Below are 18,583 nucleotides of genomic sequence, written 5' to 3' on the forward strand. Positions count from 1 at the left end.
TATTTTGTTTCTTGTGACTTCCAAGTGTCACAAGGTAGAAAGTGAGTTGTGGCTTGTGATTGGAACACTTTTCCACAGTGTTTGCCTAGTTGTGAGTCGTGACAATTCTGTGCCGTAAGGCTCATCAGCAGGTTAGGGCTGGTCAGGTCTGAAACCCCAAGTGCTAAATCCACAAGCAAGTTCCAGCACGAATTGAAGGACTACTCAGTTATTTAAAGCCCCTTCTGGCCATAGGTATGTTTTAGACCAAAAAGAAAACTCACAGGGAATTTCAATATATGTGAGTTTACCAATCAATTAGCATGCTCACTGGGATGGTGAGGTGCAGTGGGCTCTTTAAGGGAGCTTCTAGATAAATCTAAAACCCCATGGCCAAGTGGAGGGAAAGGACTGAACATTCACTGCCCCGCTCGCTGTAATGGCACCTGACATTCTTGAGTAGATGCCACGTGCCAGGCACACTGGTGAGGACCGTGCTTGCATCTCGTGTAATAAAGTCCTGTGAGGAAAGTTCCAGAATTATACCTGTTAAGACAAGAAAGCTAAGGCCCTGAAGGTTGTATATTCTATCTTATTTAATTCGGATAAAAACTCAGTGTCTTAGGCACTAATACATCTCTACTTGGTGGTAAGGAAGCAGACAAGGATTTTTGCCCATGTTCACACACTGGCAAATGGGCAGTGCCAGGATTTGGCTCTTCCCACAGTACTGCACCATCTCAGGAGCTGAAACACCCCCTGAGCCACAATACACAAAGATTCAGATCCCAAAACATTTGCAAGTCAGTGGTGTCCTTTATCCGTCACTCCTCTAAGTGCTAGTTGGTGTGATCTTAGGGCTGTGCTCATTTTAGAGCTGCCCCGGGTAAAATGACTGGCAATTGTGGACAGGATGTTTTCCTAACAGCAAATTTTTTGAGATTGTGGGAGTAGCTGCTGTAGATCAGATTCCCCAGGAGCAGAGCCTGGGACTGGGGTTCTTGTGCGACTGATTGAGAGCCTGCTCTCAGGAGAAGGGGTGTGGCGGAGGCAGGAAGGGCCGGGGTACTCCGCGGGCGAGCGTGTGGTCTCTGCCACTGGCCAGCTTCACGCTCATCCGCTGGGAAGCCCTAGAATATGAATCGTTTGGCAGAATTAGCCTGGTGGAGGCAGAGGGCCTGGTTGTCATGGAGGTTTTCCCCTGGGAAGGGGGACAGGTCCCCTGGAGGGTGGTCCCCCTTGGCCAAGCGCAGTGCTTCCGAAAGGGAGCGCTTAGCTGGCCCTCAGCAGCTCCGGGGTGGGCGCACTGGTAGAGCAGATCTGGGTAGGACCCCAGAGGGCATCTTAGACCAGATCGCCGGCCAGCCCCCCGAGTCTCTGCTCCCTCAGTCTGCTCCAGTAGGTCTGGGGGGCCTGAGAGTTCGCATGTCTAATGAGTCCCCCATTGAATCTGGTACTGAGAAGTCACTGCCCTGGGCAACTGCACATGGTACCCGAGTGTATCATAGAAACTGGAGGCCTGGCACCTCCCTGTTAACAGATCTGAGCTAAAATAGTTGTTTCCTGCTGTGTTCAAATAAAGCTGACTGCTCCTTAACTAGTGGTAAACTGGATCTTAGCTTTTGGTCAGAGGGAAGAAGCAGGTGTCGATGCTTCAGCCTCAGAGCTGAGGGGTGCTTGCCAAGTGCGCTGGCTTTTGCTGGAGCGTTTCTGCACAGGGAATGAGTTTGTTGAGTTTAACGAGTAAGACGTCATTTGTTCTTCTAAATAGAGTTTGTGGTCCAGATGGTGAAAGGCGTCCTTGAAGCGGTTGAGAGCACAGGCCCAGCTCCTCCTCCAGAAGCTCCTGCAACGTGAAGCTGTGTCCTGAAGGGCAGGGAATTCTGTTTTCTGGAAGAGCTCCTATTTTCTGGGCTCCTGTAATGGGTCAGGAACATGCTAGGGACCTGATAAACGTGATCGTTTACTCCTCACAGAACCCCTGTGGGGCTGATAGTTTTAGCTCTCCCCCGCCTTTTATAGATGGGGGTGCTTCCCAGAGTCGGGTAACAGTCAAAGTCACCAGGCTGGCAGAGCAGGGGCCCTTTGGTGGTGGCCAGGCCGCCTCTCGTGTGTTCTTGACTTCCGTCACTTGCATAGCCATGTGAAATGATTTCTCTGTCTCGGCTTGGTGGTCTCCTGCCATTAATTTGGGGCTTTATAGTCCACAGTCCCTGAGCTTCGAGTCCACCCCAGGGAGAGAGTGTCCCAGGAAGCCTTCCAGTGCCACAGGGTGCGGAACAAGGACTCCAGTAAGAATCACCTGTCTCTCAAGGAAGTGCATCCACGCAGCAAAAGTATCTGCAAAGCCTGCTGTCTCCTGGGCACTGCTGCGCGATGCTGACAAGTCCCAACCTTATTAGTTGGTGGTGAAGAAACCTTTTGTGCTTAGAGAAGGTTCTGGTGGCAAAGAGCACAAAATCAGACATCTCTGGCCTGAAACTGAATGTCAAGATGCGGTGCGGATAAGCAGACCCAGAACACGGCTCCTCCCCGCACTGCAGGCCAGCAGGGCTGGGCTCTGCCTCTGGCAGGAGATACGCCTGCACGTTGGCAGGTGCCCGGCTCTCCTGTTTCTCACACACTGAAGCGGTCGCCACGGAGCCGTGAATGCCGGCTGCAGAACGCAACAGCCCTGGTCTTTCTGCTGTTCCGTTCCTACTGTTTCTGACCCACGTCCTCCTTGGTTTTGACGAGCTGAGCTCTAAGCACAGGCCCAGTTCCAGGCAGGGTGGCCCATGCGAGGGGTGCCTTCTCCTCAGGCTCGGTACTGATGGTGGCGCTTGAATCCAAAGAATTGGCTGCTACTATTTCAGCCTCACCTTTGATTTATCTGTCTCGGAATCAAGAGTTCAGGGATTTCTGCCGCAGTCCTAGAGGAAATTCTCTCTGCATTCTGCGGGGAACATCTACTAAGCCCCCTGAGTGGGGCTTCGGAAATGGGCATTACTAGTCCAAACTGCTAAACAGAAATTGCCCGTTTTAGACACTTGCTGTTTTTCTTCCTTAACTGCAGTTTTTGGACTTCCCTCGTCTGCCTTGGGGAAGGCCTCAGCAGCTGTGAGAATGAAGTCCCAGATCAGAAGGACCACTGGGGGCAGCTGGCATTTTTTCTACAAAGGAATCAAGAAGTGCTTTGTGAGTAACCCGTGGCCTCAAGACCTTGCCAAATGATAGATTTTCACCATTCTGCTTTTGATAAACCTGGTCTGTTAACCATGTGATGATGAACAAAAAACCTAAAACAAAAGCGGGCCAGCAAGCCTCTTTGAGAAGAAAGCTGCAGAGCCCTCAGAAACCCCAGGCAGTAGATGAGGCGGGAGCAACAGGCTGTGAGGGCTGGGGGCGGGCAGGACCAGGGGTTTCAGAAAGTGCATGTTAGAAGTGATTACATCTCTTTACACCTGTATTAGACAAGCAAAAAATCAGAAAGCTGGGTCATGCCAGGGGCCTGGGGCAGCATTTCTGGCCAGTAGGCAAGCACCGCGCTGCTTGTGCTGAGCGGAGCCGGGTGGAGCCTGGCTGAAGGTCGCCAGCAGAGCCGATAAGCAGAACGCGGTGGGTGCACTGGGGTGTTCGTTATGCAATAGTGAGAAGCAGCAGCTTGGATGTGCGTACAGCACCCTGGGCAGACCTTAAAGGCCCCCAGAGTGAAAAAAGACACAAAAGGAAACATATAGCAGTGCCATTTATGAACTTTAAAATACAAGAGCACAGAACAGCCAGGCGCATCTCACAGAATGCGCCCTGAGCGGCCAGGATGGCTGGTGACGGAGGGAGGGGCACATAGAGATAGGTGAGAACAAGAGGAGAAAAATAACTAAGGCTGGGGGCGGGTGCCAGGGCGTTCCCTGTGAGAGGCGCGGGCAGTGCGCGTCCCCAGGACACCCAGTGGCGTGTTGGCATATCTTGAACAACTGGCTCTCTGAGGGGAAATAAGCTTGATTCCTGGCGTTCGCTGATTTCCGAGGTGAGAATGCTCCCACCGTGGCTCGTGTCACGCCGCCTGCGTGGTTGAGAGCTGTTGCACACGCCGTGCTCTGCTGCAGCTGCTCAGCGGAGGTTGTCATTTCCTTCTCTGCGCCCTTGAGATCATTGGCGCGTTGACTGGGAATTCTGACGGGAACGTTCTGAAAGCCAGAATACACGTGGCCAAGCTAAGTTGGCACTTCCCTAGTCCGATGTTCCCTGCCCGCCTCTAAGAAGGCTCCTGGATGTACACCACCACCCCGACTGGAATCTGCTTTCTTTCCAGTCCCTTGGGAAACGGCGGTCCCTGTGCGTGTCCCTGATCACTGCTGACAAACCGGGGCGTGCGTTATCCTCCAGGGGCTAAAAGGATAGTGAAACCACTGCCTGTATTTCTCCAGCAAAGAGAGTGAAGGCCATTTGGCAGAGGGGTGCATGAAGAATCGTGTTTCCTAGAGGAAAGCTATTTGAAAGCATCAGCCATCACTACTGGTAAAGGGGCCAGACGGGCCTCTGCCCTAACTTAAAAAAAAACTAGTCCTTGTGACCCAGTAGCGCAGGTGTCAACCTCACCATGGCTGCTTCTGGGTGGGGATCTCTGCGGGGCTGCTCTGCACCCTGCAGGTGCGTCGGCCCCGCTGTCCCTGCCCACTCAACAGCCACACCACCTTCCTAGTCGTGACAACCCGAAATATCTCCAGACATTGTCAAAAGTCCCCAGGAGGGCAAAATCACCCCGGCTGAGAACCACTGATTAGAAACACACGAATCTTTTCCTTAATCTTTCCATCAAGTAGGTCACATTTTCACAGAGGAAGCCTTGCCTGAACGGCATTAAAAAGCAGCCGTCAACTGGGGCAAGTAACGAGTGACCTGCAAGAGCTCCGTACCTTCTCATGAATCACTTTTGTTTCTGCTTCCGTTCCACAGGCACGTGCCAAGTCCCTTCCCCGCACTGTAGAGACAACTTTGGCGGAGATTAGTTTCTGCCACGTGTCTGACCCAACCTGCAGTCTCCATTATCAGGTGTTCTTCTCTTAGACTGATTCGTGGAAACAAGTGTGGAGAGGGTCAACCCCTGCCAAGCAGCTAAGCTGAGGTACCAGCTACCAAAAGCTCCAAAAGCCTTTCAAACAGCCCTTCCTGCTGTCTAGCCACCCTCACCTCATCTTAACGTGTACGACACATTCTCATTTGCTTCCTCCTCTCAAGACGCAAACAGGTAAGGCGCTCGGTGTCCTGATCCGCATCTGCCCAGTGCGGAGGCCGAAGCTCAGAGAGGTCGAGGCCAGACCACAGCCCGGGACCCCGGCACACCTAGACCAGGCTGCCCCGCACCTCCCAGGGCCTCTTAGGTTTTCTGTCACTCCCAGAGAGAAGGAAGAAAGGGGGAGGGACAGAGCTGGAGGTGAAGGAGACGAGTGTGGACACTAACATCATCTCCTCAGTATCAGTTCACACTTCCTCATGTCATTACACATGCTATTTTTACTGATGACTCATTGAAGCCCAATTAAATAAAAAAATTCCCTGTTACACTGTACAGTATATATATCATTCTTCTGAGAGCTTATCTGAGTTGTCCAATAAAAATAATTTTTCCTTAATCTTCTGAAATTGGAGCTGGTAAGAGACTTCCAGACAGGGGCCCCAAATCCCGCTGCTGTGAGCTACGCAAGTTTCCCTTCAGTTGGTTAATCTGAATTCCCAGGAATTTCTGGAGAGCAAGTAGGACCCAGACACCCAGGCACCTCTTCTTGGGTGATGCACACCACTGTGTGCCCTTGGAACACTACTCCGCTTCTTGGGCTTTGTCCCTTTTATAAGACTTTCTGGACAATTAACACTTGGTCTCTAATTCTTTAATTCTTTACTCTCTTAACTGATGAAATCTGTGTATTTTCTACTTCCACCTGAAAATTAGAACAGCAGGCCGGCCACGAGAGCCCGCGCAGGCCGAGCGCATTGGCACCCGCTGGCGCTCAGGAGCCCGAGGTGTGCACGGCGGGAGCCCGGGAAGGCAGTCCAGGCCGCGGCCGCGCCTCCCACGACGTGGGTCCCAATCCCCACAGAACAGCTCGCAGTGCCACCAATGGTAAGAGAACTTTAATAAAAATGTTCTCTTTTTAAGCTAGCCCGTCTCCCACCACGAGAAAGCAGTTTTACTGCTGAGCTGCTTTTATTTTTACAGCAATCCATTTATTTAGACACACTCTTTTTAGGCAACTTTAACTTTTTCCACCGTCGTAACACCACGCGGTATTTCTCGCTTTCAGTTTTCTCCTCAGACACGCTTTTTAGGAGAATCCGCATCACTGTCTCCGTTTCTGCTTCCTTCTCCTCTCCAAGGAGAAGATCTAACATGTCTCCCACTTTCACCTGAAAATTAAAAGAAAACTTGGGCTTTATTACATTTTGGGGAACACAGGCCCCTGCAAACACCCCTGCCTGAGTCATCAGTGGGCACGCATCACGAGAAAAGGCCCCGGTTCCTGGGGAGCAGGCACTTACCTGGGTGCCCGGTTACGGGGCCTCAGCCAGGGCACCTCGAACCCAGTCCGTGTCCTTCCCTCAGACCGAGACGTGGGCAGCTGAGGCCAGGCCCCTGCAACGTGGCGCAAACACCCATCCCCACCTCACGACCTCAGGAAACTCCTGAATGGAGGTATTTACCTTGGCAACAATGGTGAAAGATGAAGGTGGGCATGACCTTAGAGAGCATGTGTGCGGTGTGTGTCACCTGCCCTGAGAGGGCTGTGTCCCATTGACTTCACCCAGGTGGGCTACCTGACTGGGGCAGAGGCAGCTTGTACGAAGTGAGCCACCGAGGAACAACAGTCAGGTGGCATCTCCTGGACACAGGGAAGAACTGCTCTGCTGGCACCAGTCGGCCCTCATCGTCAGGAGAGACAGGACTTGATGCACAAAGACGCAGTGCGTAGGGGGTGCCGACTCACGGGCCTCAAAGGGCTGAGGTTCAAACCCACTCTGGCCCACATGGGCGCTCTGGGCTGAGCTAGAGCAGGCCCACGGCCTAGGTAATCATGTCTGTGTGGCCAGGATTCAGGCGCCCCGTGGAGGAAATCTGGTCCCAGCAGCTCAGGAGCCCAGGGATCTGCCCAGTGACTCAGGAAGCAGCGAAGCCAGCCCAGCACCACATGCCGCTTCTACCAGCGCACAAGCCAGGGTGACGGGCCACCAACTCACCCACCGCTACTTCCAGAAAGGCCCAGTTCTGCTGGGTTCAATTTAAAAAAATGACCCACCACTCAGCCCAACTATGTGGTCACTTAAAATCAATGGTCAGGAATATAAGGCTTGAGAACTCTGCTTTATGGTTTTTGGGAAAAAATTTATTGAATTAAAATTAATTTAAAGACCTATGCAAATAATATAAAGGTACCCCAGGATCCCGAGAGAAGGGAGCCTCCTTGCGTACCCTTTCACGGACAGAGCAGGTGATGCGGGCCTTTGAGAAGAGCAGGCTGTCAGACGGCAGCTGAGCACAGGCCTCTCTGGCCACTCACTTCTGGGACAGAAGATGGAACATTTCTCCCTCACCCTGTCACTCCCGGAGAGAGGAGGTGAGGAAGGCTTCAGTCCCCAGTACCTGGGCTCCACACCAGCGTAAGCCAGCAGGTGCCCAGCGCCTACCGTGCTCAGGGCCCCAGGGCAGCTCAGACAACAGCGCTGCTCGGCTGTAGGCAGCCCAGGTGACGGCAACATCGGACAGGTGCCTGGCCCCTCGTGGCCGGCAGCCAGGCGCGGGCTGTACACAGAGGGCCACGGAAGGGGAGGTTGCCTTTGTTCCCTGGGAAAGCCTGTCCCTTCTAACGTGGGAGACGGCACAGCAGACACAAAGCAAAGCTGGCTGGGAGTAGGGGCTGTTCCAAGTATCTACATCCCACATCTCCCCTTAGCTGCGGTTACTATGGCTACCGGGCCTCCTGGTAACTAGGCAGCGGCGCGTTAGTGCCGGCCTTCTCCTTTGCTGACCCTCAGGAGAGACCTGGAAGGCAGCCGAGAGAACAGAACACCCCAGGCAGAAGGAAGCAGCAGCGACTAGGCTGTGGTTGAGTGTCTCGAAGCAGGGGGAGGAGCGCAGACCTGCAGTGCTCATGACTGAGGCTCTGGCACAGAGACCTCGGGCCCCTGGGCAGGTGTCTTTGCAGCTCTGTGGGGACGAGGGGCAGGCAGGGCTACAAGCAGGAAAAGCAATTAAGGGCCCAGAAGGGCCTGGTGTCCAGATGCCTGGCTGGAGGGCCTGACCCTGCAGCTCGGGCAGCAGTGGCCGCCTGCTGCAGCTGGACACGCCGGGTCAGGGGCTGTCAGAGGGGGCTGGGGGCCTGCGCCCTGGTGGCTGGGAGAAGCACTGCGGAGCCCCCGCCCCACACACATGGCTGCGAGAAGCTCCAGGACCCCAGGGGCACGGGTCTCAGGAAAGCCTCAGAGCTTACCCAGGCCCGTGGCCGACGGGTCACACCCTCCTGTGTCCCGGGACTGGATGCGGCTCAGCTCCTCCAGCCCCAGGGGTGTCATGAAAGCAGCTTAAACACAACCCCCAAGAGTGTGTCCTACTTCCCTGGACACCAGTTCTCTATGTTGGCAGAGTATGTCTGCTGATGTCCACATGTCTGTCTGTGTCTCCCTAACATTTTAAGGGTCTCTGTCATACACTTTTTTTACTGTGGTTTGTTTTTTCCAATTATGAAAGTGATACATGCCCGTAAAAAATTCAGAAAATAAAAAGCATGAAGAAACTGTAACTCATAATGTCCTGAAGATAAATGCTAGTAATATTAATATTTTGTGTGCTATTAATTTTTACAAAAATACTTAATTTTAACAGAGATTTTATATATATGAATTATTTTAACAACCCTGGATTGTTACATTCTAATTGGATTGAAAAAGAAATACATTTTCTTATAACTGACTTCTTTCACTTAACAACAGCACTGACATGAACCTGCCAGAAAACGTGGGGCCTCCTTTCGCGTGGCCGCCCTGCACGCAGAGCAGCCGTCCAGCCCGTGCTGGGTGGCGTGGTGCTGAGCAGAGCAGAAATACTCACTTGCTCAGGTAACTGCAGGCTGAAGAAACCCGTACATGGATCAAGTTTCTTTTTGGCCTAATTATTATGATTTCATGGGGGCTAACATTAATGACCTGCAAGTTTCATTAATAGATTTTTGCCATTCTGATAGTGGCTTGTCTTAAATTTTTAAAGAGAAAGAAGCTTCATTTCAAAGTCATTAAGGCTATGAAAGAGCAAGTGGCTGTGTGACTGACGCTGGCTTGACCAGGCCCACAGGAAACCTCGGAGAGGGTGACACAGACGTGCCCAAGGAGCCACTGACCCCCAGGTACTGAGCCCCATGGGAAACTGGAGTGGCGTTAACTGAGTACTGGCAGAGCAACAGACAAAAGACACGTCACAATATCTCACCGTTCTGCTTTTCTTCCATAATTTCTCCCCATTCAGCCTGAGTTCACCTTTGTAGAATGCATCTTCCACTTGGCTTAAAAAAAAAGTCAGAATGTTTTGTAACAGAAATACATTCAAAACAATTACACACATTTGAGAAAAACACTTGCCTTTAAAGCTTATCCTGACAGGGACCAGCCTCCCCATAAAACCTCCACTCTGGGTACTGGGAAGTGCACGTCAGGGGCTCCCTTACATATCTACAACAGGTGATCAGGGGGCACTTCTGAAGAGAGGAACTGTGCAAAGCTTTGCCAGCGCTAGAGGGCAAGTTACCCGGACCCTGACGGGGCTCTCCGAGGGGGCAGCACTCAGACGGACCCTTCAGGACAGGGCCCAGGTCCTCCTTCTGCACCCTGTGCAGTGGCTGCTGCCCTCGGTGGGCCACGTGAGTGTGCACCCCTTTCCCCTCACACCCCTGCTCTCTGCCGATATGGCGAAGCCACCAAGAAACCGTCTGTCTGCACTGAGGCTGGGGAAAGTCCAGTCCAGTCCAGCGGGGGCAGACCAGACTCAGCGCCCTCTCCTCCAGACGCTCGGCCTCTCGGTGACTGACGTCTAGGGCTCTGCTTAACAATAACAGAAGCAGCCATGACTCAGGAAGCGGGGGAGCCCCGACGAGTCGGCGCGATGCTAGAGAACATTCAACAAACCCACGGGGCCGGTGGGCTTGCTATGTACATCTAACATGGTGATTCTTTTTCCCCAGAAGAAACTGTTACTAAGTCAATAGTTCACTTAGAGCCTAGTCAGCGCGCCTTAGGGTCAAACAGGGCACATGGGATCTGCAGGCGGTCGCATCTCTGGAAGACAGTTTTCTCATCTCTAGGGGAGAACCAAACAGGTTAGCTCTAGGGTCCCTCCTGACCTGCGGCTGCTCTTTGCCACGGTACGGGCTGCGTGGCCGGTAATGCCACATAAAGCAACCGACAAGGCAAGTGATTCAGCAGCACTGCAACACGTCTACTTACGTCCTCCCAACGGCAAGGCCTGTCTTCAGGACGACGTCATATCGGAAAGACGGCACTACTGTTTCCAGATCCTTATAGTCCCTGGCGGCGCTGGGGTCCTCCTGGAGCTCCCCCTCCTGCCGGCCCACCTCACCTCCGTCCCTGTCCTCATCGGAGTCCTCTTCATCTTCAGCTTTCTGCAGAGTCTTTTTAGTGGATTTTTTAGAGCTTATATTACTTTTGAGTCTTTTGGAAAATGGGAACAGATATTTTGGAGATATTAAAAGCCCTGGGAGTCTCAGGGAGAAAATGTTATGGAAAAGTACTTTACAATTGGATGCATTTAACTTGGTACTAGAAAAATATAAGTATCGGTTCCAGGAAACGGCGAGCTTGGGTGAAGGCATCCCTCGCAGCAGAGCCCAGAGCCCCGTCCAGGCGTCTGGCTTTCCTAGAACACCGGCAGGCAGTCGGACGCTAGTCATGGCCATGGTGCGCGGGGCCTGAAACAGACAGCAGCCCGGTTTTATTTTACAGTGAAGCATCCTGGCTTTCCTACAACAGAAAGCAGACATTCCATGCACACTCTCTAGTACTGTGCTTACATCCCCTACAAAAGGCCATATTGTCTGCATGTGCCGAGCACCACATGCGGTACCATGGAGTGTCTTCTAGTTGTAAAAAATGTGCTTACCTCACAAGGTGGTCATGAGGGTTGAACTGGATGCTAATAGGTGAGAAAACACTGATTCTACTCTTCTGCACCCCCCGAATTAGCTCGGACACTGATTGCTACTGAGCAATATTGACAACAGATCCTGACGATTTATTTTAAAAAAGAAAATCTCATGGAGAGAAAGACTGTTTACTGACATATGTTAACATCCTTACAAATTGACTTTGCCAAGAAAGGACATCAGGTCATGACTCCATAAACCAGAGTGAATGTATAAACTTTATTTCAACCTCTAACTCCAGCAAATCAGAGATTGGAATAAGCAAATTGGCAGTCTTGCATTTTACCTCCTTTTACACCTTCCCCCTGTAAAGAGACATTAGCTAGCCGAGTAAGGATTGTTTAAAAGTAGTAATTGCCATTATTACTACCATATTTTTTTAAGAAAAATTTCAATAATCATTTAGGAAGTACATTTTCATGACAGAAAATTTGAAAAAACACAGAAAATTCAAACTACCCATAATCCACTCGATAACAACCTGTTAACATCTTGCATGTATTCCTCACCATGAAAAAGATCTTAAGAAAAATAATGCAGTCATAAGCAGAGCCTTTCATACCAGCCCACCCACCCACCACACACACGAAGGTTGACCATAATGGCCAGAGCTCTCAATCCTCAGCCTCATGAATTCTGTGTTGGGCCTAAATTCCAGACGTACCATAATTTATCCAGATTATGTCTGAAATGACACAGGTTGAAACCAGCACCCGCTGTTGCGCTCAGCTCAGAATGGTTTCTAAGACAGGCACGGAACGGAGAGGATGATGACGTGCCTACCTTAGGTCAGTGTCTCTCAAACTGGGTCATGAGCCATGACTAAAATTTTTACTTTTTAGGAACTAGAGAAGAAAAGTATAGAAAATACTACAGTGTACCACATATACTAAGAGTAAACGCTGCTTTATGAAACTTTTGTTATAACTGCACACTGGGTCATCATGTAAAATTCACTGTGGGTAACAATTTAAAGAGCTGAGAACACTGGTCTAAGTGACTTCAGCCCCCTATTTTTTGCCATCAGGTATAATGCCAGAGGCCGTAAGCACACCTTGGGTATTGGGACCTGGCTGCACATCCCACCCCAACTCACGCCCTCAGGGGCACCTGCACAGGCCACCGATGAGCCCTGGGACACGCACAGCACACTCGGTCACAGAGCTACCAAGTGAGTCGGCCAGGGCTCCACACAGGCTTGACGCTTACTGTTTCCCACGTGTTGGGCCCTGCTTTACATGTGAGCGTTCACTCCTCCCAGCAAGCCCACCTCATTCAGGGTCACACAGATACTAAGTGGGTTCAAACCCAGACTCCCTGGATCCGGAGCTGGACTCCTGTCACCACATTGAACTGCCCACCAGCCTCCGACTCCAGGTCCGCTGCTCTTTCTGCTTTACCATGACACTTCGTTTCTCCTTTTCTCTTGAACAAAAACTAACTTCCAGACTGCAACAGTAGAGAGCGAACGGAGAGTTTCAGAACTAGGCGGGGGAGAACTGCTGCCCCTACTTAGAAGAAATGCCGCCAGGAGACCTCGTGCAGGGGGCAGTCCCGTCTCTGTGAGCTCCTGGACCCCACCTTCTCCCCCCAAAAGGCCTGCCTTCCCCCCTAGTGCTGCCTGTGAGGGAGGCCTGGGTATGATGCTGCTCTCTGAGTACATCACAGATAGATATTTGACCTTCCCTGGGAAACTTACTGGCACAAAATAACTACTTAAAATCACACTCACATGCCAATTGAATAAACACAACGAAAATGTCAAGCCAAGCATCACCTTTGTATTTCTTAGCTACTCACTCCCTCTGTGGCCCACTTCACTCTCCTGTAGGCAAATGTTGGTAAATACTGGAAGTTTAGACAAAATTTATGAACATGAAATTGAGAAAATAAATTAACCTAATTTTTGCTGGAGATGATGACCAGTTGTAGATATTAGCAGGGGACATCCAGGGCCACAGGAGTGGGGTCTGAGGGTCCGGGCTCTGCCTCAGAGCTTTGAAGCCGGGCAGAGCGGGGCTGCCAGGGGTCTGACAGGTCCCAGGGCTTCCTCGGCCAGAGGCAGTGCTGCTGAATCCTGGGTTCCTCGTATTTGAGAAAAGGATGCTACTACTGGAAAAAAAAAAGTTTCTGTGCTTTTAACAGGGGTTCTCCGTCTTCCAAGCTCCACACAAGATCCACCCTCCCCTTCTTTCCTTCCCTGCCCCTTTCCAAATTCATGTTGCACCAGTTCAGTATGTCTTTTGTACTATTCTTATCTCCCAAACTTTCAGGGTAGGGACTGGGCAGAACTGTGCCCACCCTTCACTCCCACCCCCAGTCTGCTCAGCATGTACAAACCCAGTGAATACTCGGGAGATTCGTTTCCCAGAAATGAAATGAGCACCCTATTACCACACTCCCCCTATTCACTCAGCCTCATATGCCACGTGGCCAGCTAGGCTTAGGTATAAAAAACACAGTACTTGCCTTCATGGAACTGATATTTAAATGGAATGTGGGCAGGTAAACTGGCTGTCAGAGAATGTAGTGAAAGCTGAAGTCCAGAGGAGTCTGGACCCAGTACAGGTGGCAGCCCAGGGCAGGGACCCCTGAGCAGAGGCTGATGGCAAAGGTGGCCTGACACAGCTTTGGGGAGCTGCCCGGCAAGCCCCCTCCTGCCCCTGCTCCCACACAGCTACTGCCGCTTTCCTTGCTCCTCTTTAGGACAAAGCTCCTCAAAAGGGCAGTACATGCTCTCCCCAGGCCCCTTGTTCCCTAAATCCACAAGGTCATCTGCTGGTCCTCATCTCATCTGGCTTCTCCCAACACCTGCAACAGCTGGCCGCTCGCCTCTGCCCCCTGGCTTCTGGGTCAGCCCCGTCTCAGTCCTTCTCCCGCCTCACTGGCTGCCTCTCCTCCTCCCCCGATGTCATAATGCTGGGGGTGCTGCAGGGCTCCGTCCCTGGGCATCTTCTCCTCCACATTCATCCCATCCGGCTCACCTCTGTCTCAAGACACGGACCGTTTCCCTGGCTTTAAATACCACCAATATGCCAGCTATTCCCTAATCTGTACCTCCATGCCAGCCCTTTCTCCCAGATCCCAGATGTGAATGTCTGGCAGAAGAGTTCACGTGGCCGACCTAAGCTGCTATCCTCAGGAAGGCCTGCGTGCCCGGCTGGCCTCTGTCTGACACTGGGCAAAGGGGATTTGAAGCCTCACTGCTCCCCACACTACAGGAGCTGCTCACTGCATGGAACATGCACCTGATTGGTGCTGAGTACATGTGCTCCTTCTGGGAGTCTGGAATTCCGGTAGCTCTAGGTAGACAGGGTGCCTATGCGACTAAATCCCAAGAAAAGCCCGGGGCACTGAGTCTCTAAAGAGCCCTTCTGATAGACAACACTGCACATAAGTTGTCACTGTTCGTTGCTGGAGCTTTAAGCACGTCCTGTGTGACTCCACTGGGAGGAGACGCTTGGAGGAGCGCCCGTGGCCTCCCGACTTCATCTCAAGCATCTTCTCCCCTTGCTGACTGTCCTTTGTATCTTTTTGCTGTAGCGAATCACAGCCATGCCCCTCAGCTGAGTCCTGCTGAGTCTTCCTAGGGAATCAATGAACTCGGGGGTGGTCTTGGGGGCCCCCGCACACAATACCCAACTGCCTATTTGACATCTCCGTCTGGATGCTTAACAGGCACCTGCAGGCTTACTGGTCCAAAAATAAACTCCTGATACAGCCCCAACGCCAAATCTGTGCCACCCGTGGCCTTCCCAATCTCCACAAATGGTAACTCCACGCTTCTAGCTGCTGAGACCAGAAGCTTCCAGTCACTGACTCTTTCCCTCATACCCATATCCATCATGTCAGGAAACCATGTTGGCTGTGTCTTCAAAACATGCCCCACACCCCACCACTTCTCACAACTTCCACTGCTACGCAGGCCATCATCATCTACCACCAAATTAGACAGAGGCTCTGGCAGTCTGTTTTCCACAGAGCACGCAGCAATTCCTTCAAAAAGTAGTTTCTACCGGGTCACTCCTAGAAAAACACTGAGAATGGCAAGGTTCCCACTGTAGCCTGCAGGCTCTGCGCAACCGGACCCGCCCATCTCCTGCCACCTTCCGCTTTGCCCACTCCGGTGCATTCTTGATGGTCCTCACGAAACAGGCACACGTCTGGGTAGGTCCTTTGTTCTGAGGCTGGAACTCTTACCCCAGGCATCTGCATATAACTCATCTTCAGCTCAGCTCAGACGTCACCTCAATGCAGCCTCCCCTGTACCTTTTCCTCCGCGGAATCCCAAGCGCCTAGAATCGTGCCCAGCACACGGGGTGCTTAAATACTGCGGAATGAAAGGCCGATCAGGAGAACTGGAGCACCAGAACGAGCCCACAAAGAACACAGACGGCGCTGGACTGAAAGGCAAAAGGCTGGGCATCCAAAGGCCGTGCCTATCCAAGTCTGGACTTGAGCCAGCGGGCCTGAACCGTGGGAAGTCCTCGGGCAGGGAAGTGACAGAGTTCTTTGGAGTGATGTGAACAGGGGGGTGATCGCAGCAGGGGGCCCCGAGGTGGCTCCGGGTGAGACCTTCAGGAGGTCTGTGAACCAACGGAGGCTGCGGGAGAGGCCACGTGCGGGCAGAAGCCCCGGCGTCGCGGACCTGCGACACTGGGAGCGGCCCCCGGGCCCGAGCGCGTCCAGCGCTGCGCTGGGAGGCCCGGGCTGGGCGCCTTCAGCTCTGCTGCGGGGACGGGCGGCCCTTCTCCGGGAGGCCTCGGCGCCCTGCTGCTGCTGCACGGGCGCTCCCCACCCCCCGAGCTGCGCACCTTCCCGGTCCCCCAAGGTCAGGGACACTGGACACCCGCGTCCGCGGGCTCCCTCCGCGTCGCAGCCAGCGCGGCGGCCGGGCCCAGGGGAGGACGGCCGTGGCCACCGGGCCCCCTCGGACCCTGCAGCCCCCGGGACCTCGGGCGTCCGCGGCTGGCGCGGCCCGGGCACGCCACGGAGGACGCGCGCGGTCTGGCGGGAGCGCGGGCGGGGCCGAGACGCGCGCGCGCGCGCGTGAAGCCGCAGAGGGGGCGCGGGCCGGGGGCGCGGCGCGCCGGGCGGGGGCGCAGTTACCTGAAGGTCGGGGCCGCTCCTCCCGCCCCTCCCCGCGGCGAGCCGCCCGCTGGCCTCCAGGCCCCGCCCCTTCCGTTGGCGCCGGCGCGACGAGAGAGGGACTCGCGGTGCGCTCGGGAGCGGCTGCGCCGGCGCAGCGACCCCTGGTGGACATCGGGGCTCGGATGACTGGCCGGGGGGCTGGCAGGAGCTGCGCGGCCAGGACGCGCCACGTGCCCCCACGTGGCTGGAGTTTGTCTCAACCCGTTAGCCATTGTGCTGCGGGAGCGTGGTGTCTGCTCCTCGGTCCTTGTCCCCGCCGCAACAAAGAGTTGAAGGGCAGAGACAGTAGTGAAGCAGAGGAGAAGTTTTATTTAAAGTTACTTAAAGAGAAAAAGTGCTGGCGATCTCAGACAGGAGAGGCACCCTGAAAAGTTTGTTTTATTTGAAAAGAGCAAGTGCACGCTTGGAGAAAGGGGGCTGTGAGGCTACACACTTGGAAAGTGCAGGCGACCTCAGAGAGAGGCGCGCACCTAAGGTTTTAGGGTCTCGGGTTTATAGGCTAGGTGGTTGCAGATTTTCAGGAATGCGACACAGGGCCACGTGCGGAACAGCCAGATTGCCCCAGAATGTTCATATTTGTTAAGACATTGTTTCTTTCTTTCTTTTTTTAACTTAACACAAGAAATATGCTGCTTTGATTCCTTTCCAGGGTAATCAGCTTCTGTCTGTAAGCAAATCAATCAAGACGTGTGCCTTGCCTCCAGTGGGGGCTGAGCCACCATCCGTTTGATTAAAATGCAATCTTCGCTTTAAGATAGAATTCTTCCTGAATAAGCTGGGCCTTTGAGCAGGTGCTAAACGAAATCTTAGAACGGTATGTTCTAAGTGGCACAGTGAAAACATAGGCTATGCTGAGATGCTTTTCTCCATCTGGGGAGCATTCAAACTCCTAGGCCAAGTTGCTCCTGGCCCTTGAGCTTTCTATTTTTAACTGGTTAACTCTTTGAGTCCCTTCTGGTGGGCTTTACTGGCCTTATTCTTTTCATACCCGGCTCATATCTGTTTTCCTGCCTAACAGTTGGTTTCTCTGTGGCCACGAACCCCTTTGAACATTTTTGAGAGTTATAAACGTTGTCTCCAGAAAAATGTATAAACCGGCATAATTTACTGACCCTATCAGGGAAGTTCAGAATAGCTTTTCGAGAATAAAGTGATTAAAGGACCAAACTGAGTCATACCTGTCATGCAATAAGTGATTAAATGGCAAAAAAAAACAACAACTTCTGAATAGTGCTTTGCCAGGGACCATGTGGAAACAGGCCTTTTGTGATGTAAAGATGAGCCAGAAACTAAAGGAAGAACTTTCAAGGGACAACCTGTCTCATGGAGTTTCATACATGTTCACATTAATGCTCATCATGGGCTGCATGTTCTGTTAAAGACAGGGTTTTTGGTTTTGTTTTGTTTTGTTTTTGTTTCTCTTGTTTTCAGAGCATCTTCCCTTGTCTTTACGGTCTTGCACGCTAGCTCCGCTCCGATACTTTCCACTGTTTTCCTCACAATTTCACACAGAGAGCAAGTGCACGCTTGGAGATGATAAAACACCTACATGATGAGACAAAGTGAGGTGAGTGATGTGGGCATGGTGGCATAGTGCTGGGCTACCCCTGACCTGATTTTAAGTCAGAAGGAGGATCATCTGCTCCCAGATGGTAGTTGGGTGTGGGTAACTGAAACCTTGGAAAACAAAACCGTGGAGAAGTGAGGACTGCTGTATTTGTAAGTGCCATACATTTTTGTTGCCATTTCAAATGGTTTAATTTGGTTACATTTTGAAAATTTCAATTTTTGATGTTTACTTTAACATACATAATAAAGCACACAAAGCTTAAGTATAAGCTCAGTGACTTTGTACGTATGCAATTTCCTCTCCATAATCACCGTACAGAAGACGATGAGAGCCTTCCAATACCCAGAAGGCTCTATAGTGCTCCCTCCCAGTGAGCAACCCCCAAAGATAATCACTACTCTGACCCTTATCACTATTCATCTGTCCTTACAGTTATTTTTTCCTAACCACTTCTGGTGTATAGCAACGCAACTGAGTTCAGTGAATTTAATTCTTATCCAGCCACCTTACTGTGCTGACATTAATTACAGAGTGGTGGTTTTGTTTTTCTATTTCTGTGGAGTGTTTGGGACTTTTTATGTGGACAGTCAGATTATCTGTCCATGACAACAGTTTTGTCTCTTCCAATCTTTGTACTTAAATCTTTTTCTGGTCTCACTCTGTCAGTTAGGGGCCCTGGTACACTGCTGAACAAAAGCAA

The 18,583-nt window shown here is 52.1% G+C and overlaps 1 protein-coding gene across 7 annotated transcripts; it reads right to left on the bottom strand.

Moving 5' to 3' along the window:
• Positions 1-6,078: 6,078 nt before the first annotated feature.
• On the bottom strand, positions 6,079-16,372 carry MTRES1 (mitochondrial transcription rescue factor 1). Of its 7 annotated transcripts, none has more exons than XM_037012218.2 (5): positions 16,272-16,346; positions 15,363-15,492; positions 10,447-10,928; positions 9,437-9,509; positions 6,079-6,366 (listed from the first exon to the last, which is right to left on the bottom strand). In XM_037012218.2, exons 2-5 carry the CDS (start codon positions 15,384-15,386, stop codon positions 6,187-6,189), a joined length of 759 nt encoding a protein of 252 aa, XP_036868113.2. In that variant the 5' UTR covers positions 15,387-15,492; positions 16,272-16,346; the 3' UTR covers positions 6,079-6,186. The 7 variants fall into 7 exon arrangements, with proteins under 7 accessions (XP_036868113.2, XP_036868114.2, XP_036868118.2 ...); XM_037012219.2 differs by lacking the exon at positions 16,272-16,346 and adding an exon at positions 15,977-16,161; XM_037012223.2 differs by lacking the exons at positions 15,363-15,492; positions 16,272-16,346 and adding exons at positions 13,062-13,274; positions 15,977-16,160.
• Between the last annotated feature and the right edge of the window lie 2,211 nt (positions 16,373-18,583).

This window comes from Manis javanica, chromosome 13, assembly GCF_040802235.1.
Source record: "Manis javanica isolate MJ-LG chromosome 13, MJ_LKY, whole genome shotgun sequence".
Taxonomy (NCBI): domain Eukaryota; kingdom Metazoa; phylum Chordata; class Mammalia; order Pholidota; family Manidae; genus Manis; species Manis javanica.